At 37.2% G+C, this 20,405-nt stretch overlaps 1 protein-coding gene across 4 annotated transcripts in view; it reads right to left on the minus strand.

Moving 5' to 3' along the window:
* Rassf (Ras association family member) overlaps positions 1 to 20,405 on the minus strand; it is a 171,859-nt gene that overhangs the window by 118,519 nt on the left and 32,935 nt on the right. Inside the window, exon 1 of one of the 4 annotated variants that reach the window (XR_016193599.1) lies at positions 5,366 to 5,579. The exons of 2 other annotated variants lie outside the window; for them this stretch is intronic. Coding sequence is in view for 1 of the 2 variants with exons in the window: in XM_089239619.1 (XP_089095745.1) it covers positions 5,366 to 5,572 (207 nt within the window). In the remaining variant the exon portion in view is untranslated. Of the gene's footprint in view, positions 1 to 5,365; positions 5,580 to 20,405 lie in introns of those variants that run through there. One more of the 4 variants, XM_089239619.1, reaches the window with a different exon arrangement.

Raw genomic sequence — 20,405 nt, forward strand, 5'->3', positions numbered from 1 at the left:
TTTCCATTTTTCTTAGCAGTATCAATATCCTGTTTGTCTTTCCTCTCGGAAGTCATATTTGGATGTAGGTTATCCAGGACAATCCTTAGTCATCCTCCCATGAGCAACTTGGTAGGACTTGCGCCGATGGATGTTATCAGACTCACATGATGTTTGACAGATACTGCAACGTTTTACAAAATGATTTATGTTATCATGAATTCAGACATGCCAACTTTTGAAATCCAGAAATCCGGAGATTCTTCCAAGGGGGGTACCCCCCCCTTCCCCCTCGACATTCATAGACTCGATAAAAAAAAATTCATAAAATTTTTTTTCGAAATTTTTAATAAATTAAGAAAAAGTTACATTCTACCCCCCCGAAGGCACGTTCTGCATTGCCACTGAGAAGAATATAATTCTATGCCAGTCTTTCCATGCAGAATAGAGAAATCACATCTACATACTGTTAATAAAGTATGTGTTTCCTTTCGTGGACGCTATCAGTGATTGATAATATTGGGTATATGAATTCTTAAAAGCTTTATATTTAGCTGTATATAGCTTAAAGTTTTATATTTTCTTTCTGAAGATGTTTAATCGGAAGAAACGATTAAAAAAAATTCAAATTACAAAGCTGTGGACGAAAAAACGTGTTTACAGCGCGGCTGTTAATGGAATACAATAGCGATTATACAGGAATTTCGGCAATGAAGGTCATGCCCCTGATAAATGATTGCCGATAAATGCTACGAAAACAAAGTCGCGCCTTTGCCAGTTGCTTAAATGTGGTCACAAAGACTTTTTTTTACGGCTGCTCGGTGAAAATGACTACGGCTGTCCTCTACGGGTGTTTTCCCTAACGACGACAGTAATTATTGATGCCACGACAACGTGAAATCTAATTTACTGCCAAAATCCGGAGAAATTTTAACAAATCCGGAGATCGGGAGGAAGGATGAAAAATCCGGAGTCTCCCGCCTAAATCGGGAGAGTTGGCAGGTCTGTGAATTCCTTGCCACCATACACATAGGAACGAGGGAGAGCTTTCATTCTCTCTATTCCTGGATGAGATGCAAGGTGTGCAACACACAGGATCTCCCGGAGAATGGTATGACCACGTGGTTGCCCCATAAAAGACAATTTCTATGGACAGACAATTCATTCTCTTTTAAAAAAAAGTCTGAAATTTATAATCTGGTTTTTCATTTGGCCAACCCCTTAGGACCCAATTGAGAACTCTTGATAGTACTGGATCACGTAAAGTAATTTTAGAACTTTCTTTAGCTTTGTAAAGGAGGGTCTTCTAATTCCTCAATGAAAAGGATTTCTAACGGAGGAGAAACACTGAGATTTTTGATTTCTCTGGGTAATCTACTAAGGGAATCTGCATTTTGATTTTTTTCCCTGGCCTATGAATAAGAGAAAAATCATATGCATTCAATAAAATACACCACCTTAGCATACAATGTGATATCTCTGGTAGGGGATTTATATTATATTTTTTTATTTCAAATACACACACAATCAGACAAATACAAAAACACAGTGAACATCAAAACACGGTACAATATAAACAAAAAAGAGAAAAATGAACACACACTTTGTGACCTATAGGGATTTTGCAATCCTTCCATCAGGTCTCGATGAGGCACATACTTGTAGTTACAATGTAACAGCGTTGGTCACTATGGTGTTGTAGAGTTGGATTTTTTGTGAAAATCCCTAAGAGGTTTATGATCAGTAATTATGGAAAACTGACGTCCATATGAAGAAATGGTGAAATTATTAAACTCTAAAAATAATTCCCATTGCTTCCTTATCAAGCTGAGCATAGTTTCTCTCTGTAGGTAAGAGTGTTCTAGAAGCAAAAGCAATGGGAGCTTCATGTCATAAAAAAAAACATGACTCAATACAGCCCCGACACTAAATGGAGAGGCATCACATACCAAAGTGATGGACAGTTTCTCGTGAAAAGGGATGAGCACATCCTCTGATGTCAGAAGATTTTTTAAGGATTCAAAAGCATCATTATGAATTTTACGCCATTCAACTTTGGTTATTTTTATCCAATAACCAAACCTGTATACCTTCGAGTGGGTCAGGGGTGTGTTCAAGCATTATCCAATAACCTATACACACACAGGACCTCTGCCTTGGTTGCTTTATCTTTTAGTAAACTATTATAGAAGTTTAGAAGTCCTAAAAAGGCTTGAAGCTTCACTTTATTTTTGGATACTGGAAGCCCATGAATAGCTCTGACCTTTGACTTTGATGGATGGATATTATTTCCATCAATGCAATAACCGAGAAATTCAACCTCTCTAACATCGAAAAGGCATTTTTTTATTGGCCCTCAATCCAGATGACCTCAACCGATCAAAAACTTGCTCTACTTTCAGCCAATTGCTTCTGAGAGCATGGCTCTCAAACCCTGACTAAAACATGATCAAAATAAGGAACAACCCCTCTAAATTTGAAACAAATTTTGAAAAATGCTTGGGGCCAGCTACATTGATTCCAAATTGGAGACGTTTCACCTTGAACGTACCATTATGTGTAACAATCGTTTGTGCCTCGGCTGACACCTCGTCAAGAGCTTATTTAGAGCATTTTCAATTTTGGGTCGCATTCCTAAAGGCACATTATGAGGTTTACAGCGAATGGGTGGAAAATCTGGATTGAGAGGTAAAGGAACTGGAAGGTCTGTGTAGGTGCCTAGACCTTTCTCAAGAACATCTTTGTACTTGAAAAGTAGTTGATCAACTAATTTTCCCCTTTATCTCATTTATGCGTGTGAAACAAATACCCAAATTATGAACCATGTTAAATATGAAAAAAAGTTAAACCATGAAAATCCAAAAATATTAGTGCAATGAAATTTTGAAACTAGCAATTCAAGTTTCACCCGGCAAAATTTGTACTCAACTTCAACCTCAAATTTTCTGTAAGGGAAATTCCATATTTTTTAAAATCTCTCAACTTTATGGTTTAGAGGTGCTTGAAAGTATAATTTGAAATAATGGAATAATAACTTCCCGAATCGACCTCCATTTGTAATTTTTTACCCTAAAAATGAATGAATATATTTTCCTTGAGAATTGGCTTTTTAATTATTTCACATACTCCCCCTGAACTTCTACTTTATTAGCATGAAGCGATCCCCTGTTCTAATTTTTTCGGCACACTTTTTTATGTGATTTTTAATGCCACAGGAATGCCATACTGCTGTTCGAAATTTGCAATCCGATCTATCATGAACAACACCACAACCGAAACAAACCAATCTTCCCAATTTTTCTTTCGAACTCCCGGTCCCATTCCCGAATGAATTCTTTTTAAACACATTTTTTTCTTTGCGACTGCATCCCACATGATCAACACAATTGGCAGCCTTGGATGAATTCTGAAAGTGAACAAGCCTCAACTGAAAAGCCAGTTTTGGCCGCAACTGTAATGGAAATGCAGTTTCTAGAGTCAATTTAGACTTGGCCCAAAATTTCTTTTCAACATCGCTGTCCTTCATGCCACAGACAAATTGGACCCTCAAGCATTTGGATATGATTCCAAAATTACACTCATCAGCGAGTTTATGCAGTTCGGTAACACATAGGCCTTAACACTTTCATGTTTATTCTGAACGTTTACAAAATTTGAAACGTTGAATGATCTCAGGCAAAAATAATTTTAGAGCAAGCTTAAAATTTCATCAAAAGAGACATCTAAGACATTTCTCTGAGAAACCAAGGTCAAAATAACATCCAAGGTCTTGATGCCGCAAATAGCCAATAGAGTGGCACACTTCTTACCCAGATTGGCTATGCAATTTGCCTCAAAAAATTTTTAGTTGCTTGGCATAAAGTGCGAAATAATTCACATCGGAAATGTCAGATTCTTGAATCAATCCGACGCTGGCCATTTCAAAGGCATGGGAATGAAAATTTTACCAAAATTCTAAAAAAAAAATTTGGTATAAACACGATTCAGAAAAATTAGTAAAACTAAAAACAGTGTATAATATAATTACCTAAATATTCTAAAAAAATAGATATCCACCCTAAATGCATACCAGCATGTGAAAAATCCTGGGAAGCATAGCCAAAACACATTGAAATCGTCAGTTCAACAACACAAAAACTTTGATGATTGGAACATTGCAAACTAAATCACAAACTCCATTCACTTGAAAGATCGCAGATCAACAAACCCGCATTTGGACGACCTTGAGAAGATAGATGATCACGAGCATCGGCACAAACGAAAATTGGAAATTTCCACCGATGGTGCGAACAAAGATTTATCGATGTCGTAGAATTTCCGTTGATCCAATCCCATTTATGTCGCCAAAAATGTAGCGCGGGAAAGATTGAAGTGATAAATGCTGTGCATTTATCATACTTTTCTCGCACATGTTTCTATATATTGTTTTGTTATACATAAATACAACAGAGTCTTAATAATTTAAAATATAAGGAACTAAGACCTCCCCAGATTAATGAACACTCAAATTATATGAAAAACAATTGAAAATGGGCAAGATGTCAGTTTGAACACAATTAGGTTTGGCTTGTACCAAGAGAGACAGGGCTTGACAAATTGGAAAAATGTTACGCACTGTAGGGGGAAGATCGAAACACAGAAAGACCATGCTGGTAACTGACTAGAATTTATTAGATGATTAACATTAGATTAAAACAATAATGGGTGTATAATTAAGTTAGATAGTTAAGCAGAAGTAATAGTGATCACATTAGACTCTTGACAATATATATGCTTCAAGGTGAGCGTGGTAGTAGCCGTGTATGCTCATTTGATCATTGATCATTTTTGTTGCACCATGGTCATTTTCTGCACACGAGGGCCTAATTAGACCCAAGACCTTTAATTTATTGCTGATTCCAAATGGCAGGCTTGTTTTTTATACTCATCAAGAAGTTGGTGAGCTAACCCCTCGATGGAGGACTCCCTGCGGTAGCAATCTTGTTCTGTGGTCATGTCGCCGTTTCTGTTGTACCCTTATGTCAGGAAAGTTTTCTGACAAGGATGAACCGGATATCGAACTTACAACGCCTCTAAACATCCTTTGGTACTTTAGGTGAGTATCTTATCGACCTGGGCTATTGTGCCCAGCCATGTATGTTTGTTGTTGATATGCAGATGAGTCGTGAGTGTTGCTACATCACAACAAGCACCAGCTAAATTTCTTAGGAGCCAAGAATGATTTTAATCTCAAGACAAACAGTTCCAAATAATATTTTTTGACTTTTCTGAGGCTTTATATCCTTTTCCTATATTAAAAGACACATTGTCATAAAATCAGAAAATTTTATGTCATTCATAGAGTCCAATTTAGCAATCACATACAGAAAATTTTAGGTGCCAATACCGATTTTCTGGTCACCATGGTGACCTGGTGCTTGGGATTTGTCAAGCCATGGCCTAAGCAGATTGATTTTCTTTTTAATGAATCAAACTTCTCTCTCTTTTCTGTTTCCTTCTCTTTCATGGTAATTCTTTTGATGTAGTAATGGTAATTCTTTTCTACTTTCCAAATAAGAGGGACTGTTGTGTTTTCCTTGGCAAAGTCTCTCATCACACCATCTTGTCATGTCTCATCAAATTCTTATGCTCCAAAGTAGAATGTACCAAAACTTTGATGTGTGCTGCAGAACAGCATCTGGAAGATTTTTAAGAAAAGAAAAAAAAAAAACTCTTTCATATTTTCTTAGCTATTGTGGGAATTTTTATCATATGACATTTTGAGTCAGATGAGAGATCATTGCAGAACAATGCAAAACATTCTACTTTGTGGTTCTTATAATAATTCTGTGGCCATATCTGTCAAATTGGAAGGTTTTTGTACAAATACAAAGGCCACAACAGACAATGCCCTATGAGGTGGCTGAAAAAAGATGCCCATAAAAAACATGGATGTCAAATATCTATAACTCAAATACAGCAACCCAAAACAAGAGCAATTTATAATGGAAAAACTAATGACACACTGAAATAAAACTAATAAAAATTAATGATAAAATACACTACCCATAATAAAATTATTTATTGTGTTATCTAAGAATGTGATAGCTTCTTGATTCATTCTTATTATGAACATTGTATTTCTTTTTAACCCCTCAAGACCAGAGGAGATTTAAATGAATCCCATCTCGCAGGTTAGAGGAAATTTAAATGGAATCACCAGTTTTCACAGATGTATAATAAAAAAATAACTTTTACTCTAATCATTGAATGAATTTGAAATTGTCAAAGCAGTCGATCGACAGTGTATTAATGTAATACATGGTTCATCATCTCCAATCCGTTGAAAATTTTAAAAACTTCAATCATATTCTAGACACCTGCATTCTTCCAATGTAAACATATTCAGAAAATAAAAGTATCTTTCATAGCTCAAGCCCAGTACCTACAAGTGTGCGCGTCGTTTATAGACAAAAAGAGGGAAAAAATGGAGCCAAGGACACTTCCTTGAGGGATTCCACTTGTGACACATGTCCCATCAGAAAATTCCCATTTGATTATAAGATGGATATCTTACAACTACAATTTTCCAGTTCGAAAAGTTGCCCCCAATGCTAATCTCATGCAAACGCTCCAAGAGTTTATTATGTTGGACCTGATCTAATGCCTTCTAGAAATCAAGATACAAAACGTTAACATTTTTTGCCTTTCCCCGAAAAAATAGTCGCATGATCATAGAAAGATGATTTGTCATTTTGTCATACAACTTTTGATAAAAATAAGAATAAAAAGAGTCCAACTTTGTTTTTTTCCGGCAGATGACACTCTGTAGTAGGAACATGTGGAGTTAGCCTTTTCAGGATGGACTGATCTAATTTTTTCAAGATTTAGATTTTAAAAAATGTATAATTGAAAGGAAGTTTTTATTTTATTTATTTTTCCTGCCGGATGCTCCTGTGGTTGAGAACTGTCAGCTTAAATAAGAATTAAATTGTCATTGATTATGCTATATTTTCTATGTGTTGAATTTACAAGATTCTTGATCACAGCCAATTGTTTAATTCTGTGCTTGCTTGATCAATAGTTCTAAATGCTCAGAGCTGCTTAGTTAATCAAAGGTTGAATGTAATCAAAATGAGCATCTTAGATTTTTTTAAATGACTATGTTTTTATTTTTTGTTTTTAGCTGATAGCAAGACAGGCTGAATGCTACAGACACTGCCACAAGTTTGATCAATTCAATAATTTTTGTCACACCACGGTAATTTTCTGCACACGAGGGCTAATTAGACCGGGACCTACAATTTATTGCTGATTCTGAATGACAGGATTGTTTTTATACTCATCGAGAGTTTGGAGCGCTAACCCCTTGATGGGGGACACCCTGTGGTAGCAATTTTTTCTGCGGTCATGTTGCCATTTCTGTTGTACCCGTGTCAGAAAAGTTTTACTGACAAGGACGAACTGGGTATTGAACTTGTGACACCTCTAAACATCCTTTGGTACTTTAGGCGAGTATGTCATCGACCTGGGCTACCACGCCCGCCATAAGTTTGAATGTGAATATGTCTTTTGCACCTTGTTAACAGTACAAGACAAGTGGCCAGTTACTGAAACTTGAAGATAGTTTTACATCAATTTAATCTAATGACCAAACAGTACTTTGATTGATAGGTAATTTATTTTATTTTTAGCACCATTAACCCAAAATACAATTTATATAAGTGCACTGAAGAGTGATAATTAGTGTAATGGCCAAATATCAAAAGTTAATATGGTGGAACCTTTCATAACACAGTCCTTCCTAACAGACACCTCCCATTTACAAACAATGTTGTAAAAAAGGGCTGCAATGTAGCATATTTCACCACCTATTAATACAGTGGTTTTCAACATTTTGCCCATGCCCCCCCCCCTTCTCATGCTAGGACCTCTTGTAACCATGATTGATATCCTACCACTCCCCTCCGTTTTCTGGTTAGAAGACAGTTATTCAAATATTGTTTGAAGTTTAAACATGCTTTAATTTATGAAAATAATGAAAAATAAATAAACAATATACAAAATACAATAAAAAAATACAATAAATTACTTTTAATCAATGTGAACTTCACGCTTGAAGACAAGCACAATGTCATCAATATACTGTACTGGATAGAATTTATATCATTTAAAAATTAGTTTTTCTTGGCTAAATGTTTATAGTTTTATTCAGAATCACAGTGGATCCTGCTTATAACATTTTTTAAAAAACCATCATAAAAACCATAAGTGGGAAAAACGATTTAAAATGGAAATCTTAATGAGAATTACTTAGAGTTGGGACCACAAAAATAAGTCATACTAAGCAGAAAACCATTCTAAATGGGAATGTTATAAGCGAGATGAACTGTATATCAGTTATAGTTTTCAAAATATGCATTCTTATGATAAAAATCGCAAAAAGTGGTAGCAAAACAGCACAGCTTTATTACTTTTATTTTCTTCATGCAGATAGAAGTAGTAATGAGGAAGTAGCGACAATTGAAGATAAAAATTTCAACCTATCCAATCATTTTCAATTATATCTGTGGTCAGATGGCAAAATGTCACAAGTCCCTTTTCCCAAAAAATTGAGTTGTTCGCATTCTTGAGTCTTGTTGGTGAAAATTTTGGAATGTGAAAAAATTTTGTCCATCTCTTTCAGTTTATGAGGAACCAACAGAGGCAAATTGCAGAAAGTCAAAAAGCCACAGTATCACATTTTTCCAAAATATTGTTTACAAATTTGAGCTCGTGAAATTTTGAAAAAGTGACTTACTGACTTACTTACATTCACATCAAAAGTGACTTACTTACATTTTGCCATCTGAGCACATACATACAGTGTGGGACTGGCTTATAACGAAGTCAGAAAAAACAGCAATACTATTCGTTATAAGTGAACTTAAATAAATCTGTACCAACTTGGAAAATGATGCGTTCAAGCAAAATAAAACATTTGACATACACGATATTAATTATTCAATAATCTGAGCATTTTTAAAATGAATAGATTAAAATAATACACAGGGTGTCCATGATTAAAAGACCCTATTTTAAAGTAGCCTACAGGCGAAACCAGTCATCAGAAAATTGTGAAATTTTATGGAGGACTTATGAAGTGATGAGAATTTGTGTTTTGGGCAAAAAAATTAGTTGCACAAGTCACCATCAGAGGGTGTTTTATTAAGAAATGACACATTTAGGCAAACATTTGCAATTTTAACAATTGTTAAACACTAACAATTGTTACTGCAACAAAACATGTCCCACATGATAGCCATCATTTTCAGATACCATCTGAAATCGCAAGATGGCATGTTCTACAACTGACCAAAGTGTGTGCGGGAAAATGTTCAGCACGTGGCGTGAAATGCTGCCTTTAAGGTTAGGTAAAGTTCTTGGGTTGTCACGACTTGCCAGACGTTTCAAATGCCCCCAAAGCCAAAAATCGCATGGATTAAGGTCTGGGGATAGGGGAGGCCATAGATTAGAGAAGTGCAGGCTGATGACACATTCTACTAAAATGTGTTTTAAAAACATTCTTAACACACACTGCAATGTGTGGAAGAGCTCTGTTTTGCATAAAGATTGTGTCTGCATGGCAGTGACGTGCTTGCAGAGGCAGAACAATTTCATTCTGTAGCAGCAATGCATATAGCTTCCCGGTGATCAAACATATCACTGGACCTGTAGAACGTAACTCCTCGTAGAAGTAGGGACCGAGAATAAATGATGCAATAAATCCACACCATACCGTCACTTTTGGTGAATGCAACGGAAGCCTTTAAGATAACGTGCAGATTTTCTGGTTCCGAAATTTGGTGGTTATGAATACTGACTGTACCATCAAAGTGAAAATGTGCTTCGTCTTTCCAGAGGATATTCCAAGGCCATTACGAATCAACCTCAATGCGAGATAGAAACTGCAGTGAGAACCGGAGTCGAGCATTATAATCATGTTGAAGCAACTGCTGCTCAAGTGAAAGTTTGTACGGATATTATCGGAGGATATTCTGCATGATCTTATACACAGTTGAACATGGTCTATCTAATGCCTGTGCTACACGCCTGACACTACCATGAGAATTCGAAAAGCTCTGTCCTCTTCCACCTGAAGCGAAACCTCCTGTACACCATCTATAGAAACAGGGTTTCTTCCTCTGATCAACCAACCATCCAATGAATGATCCTGTGGTTTCGAATTTCATTATCATACTCCAAAGGTTTTAACATTCATTGGACCTTTCGAATCCTCTTCCAAGTCTGATATTTCCGTAGAGCAGTTACTGAGGAATCGCTGTTTTGGTAAAACAATTTGACCAAGAAAGCGTGATCTCGTAAACTTATCGTCATTGTGAGCAGCAAACACATTGAGAAACAAGACCTCCGCGAATGTTTCTAGGTTTCATAACAGCTGCTGTGTGACATCACATAAATTTACATGTTTACTACAGGTATTCAAAGTGAAATGCCCTCTGGTGGCAACATGCGCAACTAATTTTTTTCCCCTGAAACAAATTCCCATCACTTCATGAAGTCCTCCACAAAATTTAACAATTTTCTGATGACTGTTTCGCCTGTAGGCTACTTTAAAATAGCGTCTTTTAATTATGGATGCCCTGTATTTAATAAAGAATACAGAAAAATTTAATTAAAATCTCTCGTAATTGAATACATTAACAAAAATATACACTGAAGAGCCAAAAAAACTGGTTACCTGCCTGATATTGTGTAGGGCCCCCGCAAGCCTGCAGAAGTGCTGCAACACGACGTGGCATGGACTCGACTAATGTCTGAAATAGTGCTGGAGGTAATTGACACCAGGGCTGTCCATAAATCCGTAGGAGTAAGAGAAGTAACTCCACGGGTTGGAGATCTCTTCTGAACAGCACGTTGCAAGGCATCCCAGTCATCAATAATGTTCATGTCTGGGGATTTAGGTAGCCAGCGGAAGTGTCTAAAGTCAGAAGAGTGTTCCTGGAGCCACTTTGTAGCAAATCTGGACATGTGGGGTGTCGCATTGTCCTGCTGAAATTGTCCAAGTCCGTCGGAATGCACAATGGACATGAATGGGTGCAGGTGATCAGACAGAATGCTTACGTACCTGTCACCTGTCAGAGTCGTATCTAGACGTATCAGGGGTACCATATCACGCCCCATACCATCACAGAGCCTCCACCAGCTTGAACAGTCCCCTGTAGACATGTAGGGTCCATGGATTCATGAGGTTGTCTCCATACCCGTACACGTCCATCAGCTCGAAGCAATTGGCACTGAGACTCGTCAGACCAGGCAACGTGTTTCCAGTCCTCAACAGTGCAATGTCTGTGTTGTCGGGCCCAGGCAAGGCGTAAAGCTTTGTGTCGTGCAGTCATCAAGGGTACAAGAGTGGGCCTTTGGCTCCGAAAGCCCATATCGATGATGTTTCGTTGAATGGTTCGCACACTGACACTTGTTGATGGCCCAGCATTGAAATCTGCAGCAATTTGCAGAAGGGTTGCACGTCTGTCACGTTTAATGATTCTCGTCAGTCGTCGTTGGTCCCGTTCTTGCATGATCTTTTTCTGGCCGCAGCGATGTCGTAGATTTAATTTTTTACCGGATTCCCGATATTCACGGTACACTCGTGAAAATCCAAATTTCATCACTACCTCGGAGATGCTATGTCCCATCTTTGGTGTGCCGACTATAACACCACGTTCAAACTCACTTAAATCTCAATAACCTGCCATTGTAGCAGCAGTAACTGATCTAACTATGCCAGACACTTGTTGTGTTATATAGGCGTTGCCGACCGCAGCACCGTACTCTGATTGGTTCCATATCTCTTTATTTGCATACGCATGCCTGTACCAGTTTTTTTGGCTCTTCAGTTTATGTCAATCATTGCTTTTTTTAGTATTTTTAAGGACTTTGAATGTGTTTTCTGTTCAAATCATTTTTGTCAAATGAGCATGCAAAATATAATGCATTTTCTTTTAGAAAGGCACGGATATCTTAAAATTTTTTCATCTCATCTTTCCAAACCATTTAAAGTGAGAGAGAAAGAGAATAATCCTTTTCTTTATGCCTCACTTTCTTTTTCAATTAAATTGGATTAAAACAAACCAATTGGCTTTCAACCAACTATATAGCTACAATTTTTTGAAGCAAAAATAAGCAGCGTTTCACACTTGATATTCTTAAAATTAATTTCTGCACGATGAAACATCCAGAAACAGCATCTGAATCAAGCTTTAGAATGGCAAATGTATACTAAAGATGGTTTGGTGGTTGATTCTAGGGAATAAATAACCCCTATTCCTTTCTTCCTAATGAGGTTTTATGCTAACGAAATAAGATTTAAAGGATAAAAAGGTGAGGAAAAAGCAGCAAAATTTGATTTTAGAGTACCCAAAACAAGAATGTACCCAAATTACTAGAATGTCTTCCAAGAAAATAAAGGCATATAAGCAATACAAAACTCATGGGACTACGAAAAACTATGTTACATGTAAAAATGTTTAATATCAGTGTTCGTTATAAAGCGAGTCCAACTGTATATCAAGGATATAGGTTCATGTTAAAGCACTTTGCACTAAAAAATAATAATGAGCGTGAGAACTTTTAGAATATTTGTTTGAACCATTCATTCTAGAAAAATCACACACACAGTGACAAAAATGCTCATTTGGAAAAAAAATTGAGTTCAAATAATTTGTGAACATACAATGATTTATTATCAGAACTTCAAATCCATCAGAAATTATAAATAATCAGATTTCAAATAAGAGAATTATAGGTTTGTTGACTTTAATTTTGATGGTAAGATTTACATTCATAGTGAAAATCCAATGTCTCATTGGATAACAAGCTACATTCAAGTGGCTATTTGGTTCATAATACATCCTCTCTTCCACAGGCAAACAAAGCAATGTGTGAGTTGACTTAAACACAATGTAATATTTCACATAATAGTCTGTATTATATTTATTATACAACCTCTGACAATAAAGTTCGGTGAATAGTCCTGTAACATTAACGTAGATGAAATGTTAACGAAAGTTACCTTCGAAATAGTCACCTCCCATTAATATGCACCACTGAGATCTCCTATACATGTCCTGGAAACTTTGCAAGAAGTCTTTTTTTTGGATGGAGTTCAAAAGCCTCGTCACGTTTCGTTGGATGTCAGGAATATCGTCAAATCTCTTTCCTTTCAAAGCGAGTTTGAGTTGTGGGAATAGGAAGAAGTCTGGAGAATTGATATCTGGTGAGTATGGTGGATGTTCAATTTGCACCACCAACTTTTTTGCCAGGAACTGTTTGACGATATTGGCTGTGTGAGGGCGAGCATTGTCGTGAACAAGAAACCATGAACCTTGTTGTGTGTACTGAGGTCGTACCCTGCGTAGACGTTTCATGAAACGGGTCAAAATTTCAATGTACCTTGCAGCATTCGTCGTCGTTTCCTCAGGTAGAAATTCCTTGTGGATTTTCCTGTTCTCAGTTAAGAACCAACGCACTAAACAAGCACTTTGTAAAACAAGTCTTTCACGGAACACAAACGACGCTCAACTGAACAACGGTGGCGGCAGATGGTCAACACCTGCCGCTACACATGTGCAGCGTTTTGCTTTGCCAGTGTTGCCAGATCGGCCGTTCTGACTTCATTCACCAAACTTTATTGTCAGAGGTTGTATATACATGTAAAAATATAGTTTGAGATGAAATATTCCAAAAAAAAGAGTGAAAACAGGCAATTGTATAACTTTAGGAAGGAAATAAAAGGAGGGTAGGAAAAAAAAAAGAGAATGACCAAGAAGGGCACGTAGCGCATAAATACTTCAAAATTCCACAAAATTCTCATTTTTGTGAGGCCCCTGAGCCGTGCCCGGGTGGGCCCATGCCTTAAGATGGTACTGTCAGTGGGATCCCATTTATAAGTTTCTCAGCCTTTGACAATTATGAGACATTTGACTGCAGTTACGATTCATTCCTATATACCTTTCAACGTTAAAATATTTCATTTATGCGATGCACAATTGCAATAAGTTTTCATTTTCACTTCGACTCAAACTCCAAATCTTTGGAATCTGTGGATAACATTTCCAACAATCAAATCCATTCAATATTTGCAGATTGTGAAAATGCATTGCTGAAATTATTTTTTATGCTAGTATTATCAATGCAAAAACCATAAACTTTAGTTGACAGATATGAAGAGATGCATTAAGCTGGTTATGGACATTTTAAAGTGAACATTTACGTGACAATTTATTGCACTTTTCTGAGAAATCAGCAGACACGAGTCTCAAATAAATGGATTTAAATTGTTTGAAATATGGCCATATGCTAATTTAGAATTTTAGAACTTTTTCGAATGTCCAAAGCATTGTTCTCGCAGGGTAGGAAAAGTACATTTGAAATTATTTTGGATGCTGCAGGCCTGTTAATAGGAAACATGTGCAATATCAGTTTAAAAACCTTTAAAAAATTGCTGGTGGGATCAATCTTAGAGGAGGTCTCAATACAGTATCTGCCCTGATTAGATGTAGAAACCAATCAGCAACCAAATGACAATAAGACCTTAAATATGTTAAAAATTACATTTGTACACAACAACTTCCTCGTTCGAACTACTCTCAAACACGACTGCCACGAGAGCGAATCTTGGGCGTGCCACCTATATTTACGAATACGGCCGGTCTTGACTGTCACAGACTCCCCCTCTGGTTTCATGAAACCGTCTCAGTATGAAACCAGGAAGAGTCTTCAAACATAAACAATACGGTGCATATAAACAATCAAAAATATTTGACGACCACATTTCAATAGTGGAGGGCAAAAAAATTAGAGAAAAAAAAGCACACATATTTTAAAAAATAATATAAATATATAGTTCATTCTTTGCGAGAACGATGACTTGTAGGTAGATCAATCTGCAAATTTTTCATAGGGCGGCCTCATTGACACATAGGCATCACCGGTGTCTGTGCAATGTTCTTGCAAGGTCGAAGTGCTGATGTATGATTCACTCCAAGCGATACCTGAGGTGAAGATGTACTGGCCACATCATGTCTACATGGAGATCTCTGGGACACTGCAGAATTTTGACGCCTCTGTGATGAGCGTCTACAGTTTTAGTCATTTTCTTTCTTCTTGTGGAACTCTACGTGCTCTTGGAAGACGGATTCGTCCTCGAAGGTCATTTCACAGTATTGACAGACATATATGACCTGGACGCGAATCGGCTGTCGTGATTCTGGCGATGACGTTGTCGTTTCCTCGGCGTACGCCTCGTTCGTGTGGGTCATGACATGCTTTATCATCTGCAATTTCCGACTGAATGTGGACTGGCAGATTCAGCAAGCATAGGCAGCCTGCAAGCGACTGGCGGACACGACCTTGCTGCTGTTTGAAATTGATGAATTTGTGGACATAGAATGGCTTCTTGAGTGTTGCTCATCGAAGTGTCTCTGAAACTGGCTCTTCTGGGTGAAAACGAACTGGCAGACGTGACATCTAAATGAGTTTCTGGCATAGAGTGGAGGATTCACTGCGACCCTTTGTTTCTTTGCATCATGTTTTCCGGGCATAGCCGTCGTTTCTATCATGGCCTCAGCCGTTTTGCGTCCCTTTTCTCTCTGGCTTTGGATGTCCATGAGTCCCGGTGGGTCAGACTAGTGACCCTTCTTGGTTTTCGCTGGAGACATTCGGTACTGAGACACAGGTGTTGGTGAACTATTACTTGTTTTTATGTGATACTGAACGACTGGAGTAGGCTCTCCCCCTGGTTTGAGGACATGCTGATCCTTGATTAACATAGTGCTAAGTACAGCGCATTCAACCATCGGAAGCTGTGGGAATGAGAATCGGCGATGAGGACTGTCACTGAAAAACCAACATTTCCTCTTTAGATCCACAGCGATGCCTGCTGCTGTCAGGAAGTCTAATCCCAGCAGTGATCAGTTACCCTTTGCTTCTGGAAACACTAAAAAGGTGGTATCAATAGTTCGATTTCCAACGAGTACAAAATAGGTATGTTGACTTCATAGACCTTGCAGATAGACCTGGTACCATCAGCCAGAGAAACAGTCGTGGTGGCACTATTCATTGGTATATTTTTACTTAGGAAAAGCTTGTATAAGAGTTCCCCTGCAACCGAGTGTGTCTCACCTGTGTCGATGCATATGAGACCACGATCTTGATATACTCGAATTTCCATCAGCAGTAGCGATACCTGAGCGTCTGTGGGTTGACAGTTGTACAAAATAGCATTGTTTGGAGATTTCACAGCTGTCGCAGTCCTTGGAGAGCAATTTGGACATTTTGCTTTGATGAACCCTGGCATATGACATCCATAGCAAACGATAGACGATCTGTCATGAAAAGGTACAGATTTTTAGGGTTGCACAGTTTGATGAACTTGTTCAGGTTTATTCGAAAAATTGTTTCAGTTGAAAACACTTCTGATATTGTCATAGGCATCCAGTTTATCCGCAAGAACAGTGGGTGAGATTACTTCTGTCCACTCATCCATTAGATGCTCTTTGCATTCAGGAGGGACTTTCTTTTTCATCTGGTCGGTGATAATCAAGTCCTTTAAGCCATGAAAGTTGTGATGTTCGATTCAGTTTACAAGTTCTCAAAAAACGACCTGAGCTTGAAATTGTAATCACGCCAAGTGTACTGTCTTTCGATTTCTTGTGAGTAGCAAATAGTTGACAGAATTTTTCAGCAGATAATCGGAAACGTTTTAGGAGGACCCCTTTTACATGTTGATAATCAGATGCTTTATCTTCAGGTTCCTGTGCGATGAGCGATGTTACACTACTCTGCAGGACTGTGATGAGGTGGGATACCCAAAATTCTTCAGGGACCTTTGTCAATTTGAGTTGCCGTTCAGCGAGAGATAGAAACAAGGATATGCCATCCTTTTGAAGGTCGAAACTCGGGAGCAGTTTATGAAGTTCAAATCTAAGTTCTGGTGACATTGACACAGAGCTGGCACTGTTATAAGCAACTTCGGTTTGAAGTTTGAGTTTTTCAAGTTCGAATTGCATTCCCAACTTTCGGATTTCGATTTCCTTTTCCGCTTGAAGCATGGCTTGTTCCCTTTGATCTTGGCGCTTAGAGTCCAAAATTCTCTCATCGATGAGTTAGCAGGAATTCTTTCATAAAGTCATCATAATCGTTGTGGTAGACTATTGAAGATTTTATCTGAACGACTGTCATGTCTGTTGATACTGCTACTCCCAATGCTTGAGCTAGAACGATGAGGTCTTGCTTCTTTCCTTTTGTTAAATAAGCCATATCACACTATATATAAACCAATGTTTCAATAACAATAAAAAAAATTTACACTTTTGAGAATCGCGGATTGATATAAAAAAAAAAAACGAACATTAAACATTTTCTCACTCAACAAACACTTTCGTGAATTTCAAAAAGACTGGATACAATGAATTTGTTTCAGGTTGAAAACGAACATCGGACGAACATTTTCACACCCGATGAACACTTTCGCGAATTTTGAAACAGCTGATGCGATGAATTCTTTTCAGGTTGAAAACGAACATCGGATGAACATTTGCGACAAAAGTTTCATTTACCTATTAGTAGGTACGTTCAGGCTGAACGCTGACGATTCCCCTCGAGTTGAAAAAACGTCATATTTCACGTTGGGCGTCAAATTGTAGCATCGTATATAGGGTTGAAACTACTATATTTATTTTCAAGAAGAGACTAGAAATTTACATCGTGGGGGAAAACCCTGCTTACAACAAAACATACATCGCGTGGGTGACATCACAACAGCTTCCTTGTTTGAACTACTCTTGAACACGACTGCCACGAGAGTGAATCTCGGGTGCGCCACCTATATTCACGAATACGGCCGCTCTTGACCGTCACACATTTTTACTGTTAAATTTTTTTACTGTATTCACTGTTAATAGCATATGAATACTTGAGATTGAAAAAAAAATAATTTTTTGCCAATTACAACAGTTTCTTAAGTTATTGATCGTTTTGATCATTTTCTGCACACGAGGGCTAATTAGACCGGCACCTACAATTTATTGCTGATTCCAAACGGCAGGCTTGTTTTTTATACTCATCGAGAGGTTGGTGCGCTAACCCCTCGATATGGGGAACGCCCTACGGCAGCAATTTTTTGCTGTGGTCAAGTCGCCGTTTTTTGTTGTACTCTTTCTTAAGTTATACAGCAATATAATTAAAAAAAATTAAATTTTGTAGGTATTTTTTCTCATGTATGGTTATTGTATCACAAAGTTTAACATGTAATTAAAACAATTGTATTTTTGTGATATTTCTATTGAGATACAGTGGATCACACTTATAACTGTTTTTCTCCCTTAAAAAAACCGCCATTGTAAGCGGGGGAAAACACTTCAAACAAAATGAGAATTAGTTGAGGTTGGGATGATGAAAATAAGTCGTACTACACAGGAAAATGTTCTAAGTGGGAACGTTATGAGTCAGATCGATTGTATATGGGGATGGGGTTAATTTTTTTTCAAAGATGTTTCAGCTGTGCAATTTTCATATTTATGCCAAGTTTTGATATGGTCTCTTGAATGGCATGCAAATGAAGTTACACTGTATTTAGTATAATAGTTTACTAACAAACAAACACAGAGCGTGGTTTAAATATTGAATGATACGTACATATAATGCAACGAAGATTGTTACGATAAAGGTCAATCACTATTTTAGAGTCAGAAGTTTATGTTTAGAATGTTGACATACAACAGATATGTAATAAATGATATATGTATTTTGCCCAGCAGAGCATTTCACATATAAGTATAGAGATGAATTAATATCGAGCTCCACATTCCATGCTAACTTGTTCAGGCTCTAAACAAACACATAGTACTAATTTATCATTGCAAGTGAGCTACTTCTTTTTTCTTCAATTTTTTATAGTAACCAAATAAGTTTTTATTTCTGTTATAGTATATATTTTGATATTTTAAATTAAAATTGAGAAAAAAGCAATAAAAAAAAAGTCTTACCTTCTTTTAGATTGAAAAATATGTCAGATTCAATAAAGTGACACTGTATATATATATGTATATATTTGTCTTGAAACCTCATAATGATGTAATACAAGCTTATGACTAATTGGATAAACACACACACAAATGAAAAAAATCATCATATGCTTGTTTTTGTGAAACTCTTAAAATTTCTGATACTTTAAGTGTTAAATTTTATCTTTTAATTACTCAGATCCTATGGTTGGTGTTGAAATAACCTGCCAAGCAATCAAAGGTCTAAATTTTTTTCTGTTGATTTGCATTTATGACTCTGCCTTAAGGACCATACTGGCCTGCCTCAGCACAGAGTGGAGGAAAGGTTAACAAATATCCCTAAAAAATAGGTGGTGGTGTATCCGCCTTTCTTTTATTTTTCCAGCAGTAATAGCGCAACACTATTTCTTTTCAGCAGAGGCAATAGATTGGCCTTCCTCTCTAAAGTCATAAAAAATATGTCACAGAAATCACTGAGCTACAGTAGATGGCTATCTGTCTGTAATTGCTTGCCCTGTACTTCTAAGATTACATTTATTACCATCACTATAACCTGCGCTCAAAAGAATGTAAATCTTTTTGTCTGCCTTTTTAATGGTAACCTCTTTGTATGAAAAGTCTTCCAATACACACACACAATTTCCTGTCTAATTACAGTTACTACAATTATACTGAAACCTCTTCTAGTTTGTGTCATGGCCTACTGTCAGCCCTACAACATACATCGTAAAGCCATTCATATTACATGCAACACTTTTCTTTTTTCTCCCCTACCTCATGTTAAGTTAAATGGGGGAAAAGTTGAGAAAAAAATATTCCATGAATTTTTTTCTTTAAATTTTTTTGGTCCCCCTTTTCACAAATTTCTTCATGCCCCCTCTTATTGGCAGCTATGGCTCCTCTTTTCAAAGATTTTCATCCGTGGCTCCCTGGAATATCCCAGTGACCCCTGCTGAAAACCACTGTATTAATGGATACTCCCTGCTAGCGAACAAATTTGTTTTTATCCCAGTGGTACCAATTATCCAAATGTGATAATATACTATTTTTAAAAAACAGTTTATTGTAAACACAATCACAAAGATAAATGAGGTTTTGAAAAAAGACCTATGATTTCCTATTTAACCGATTAACTTGACTAAATTCATCGAGGCAACTGGTGACCATGTTGGATGACTGCACAACTATCAATTTCAGGGTGTCTACCATATACCAAACGAAAAATTCATTGACGTTTCTGTGACCTTTTCTCGTTTGACAAAATGAACCATGCTGAACTTTTTTCTTATATCAGTGGTTCCCAAACTGTGAGTAGCGATCCCTTAAGGGGTTTGGGTTAGTAAAATAGAGGGTCTTAATGAAAGGGGGAATGCGAGTGAATTT

Source organism: Pholcus phalangioides, unplaced genomic scaffold (genome assembly GCF_987345545.1).
Source record: "Pholcus phalangioides strain wild (caught in Gottingen) unplaced genomic scaffold, Ppha-v1.0 ptg000011l_1, whole genome shotgun sequence".
NCBI lineage: Eukaryota > Metazoa > Arthropoda > Arachnida > Araneae > Pholcidae > Pholcus > Pholcus phalangioides.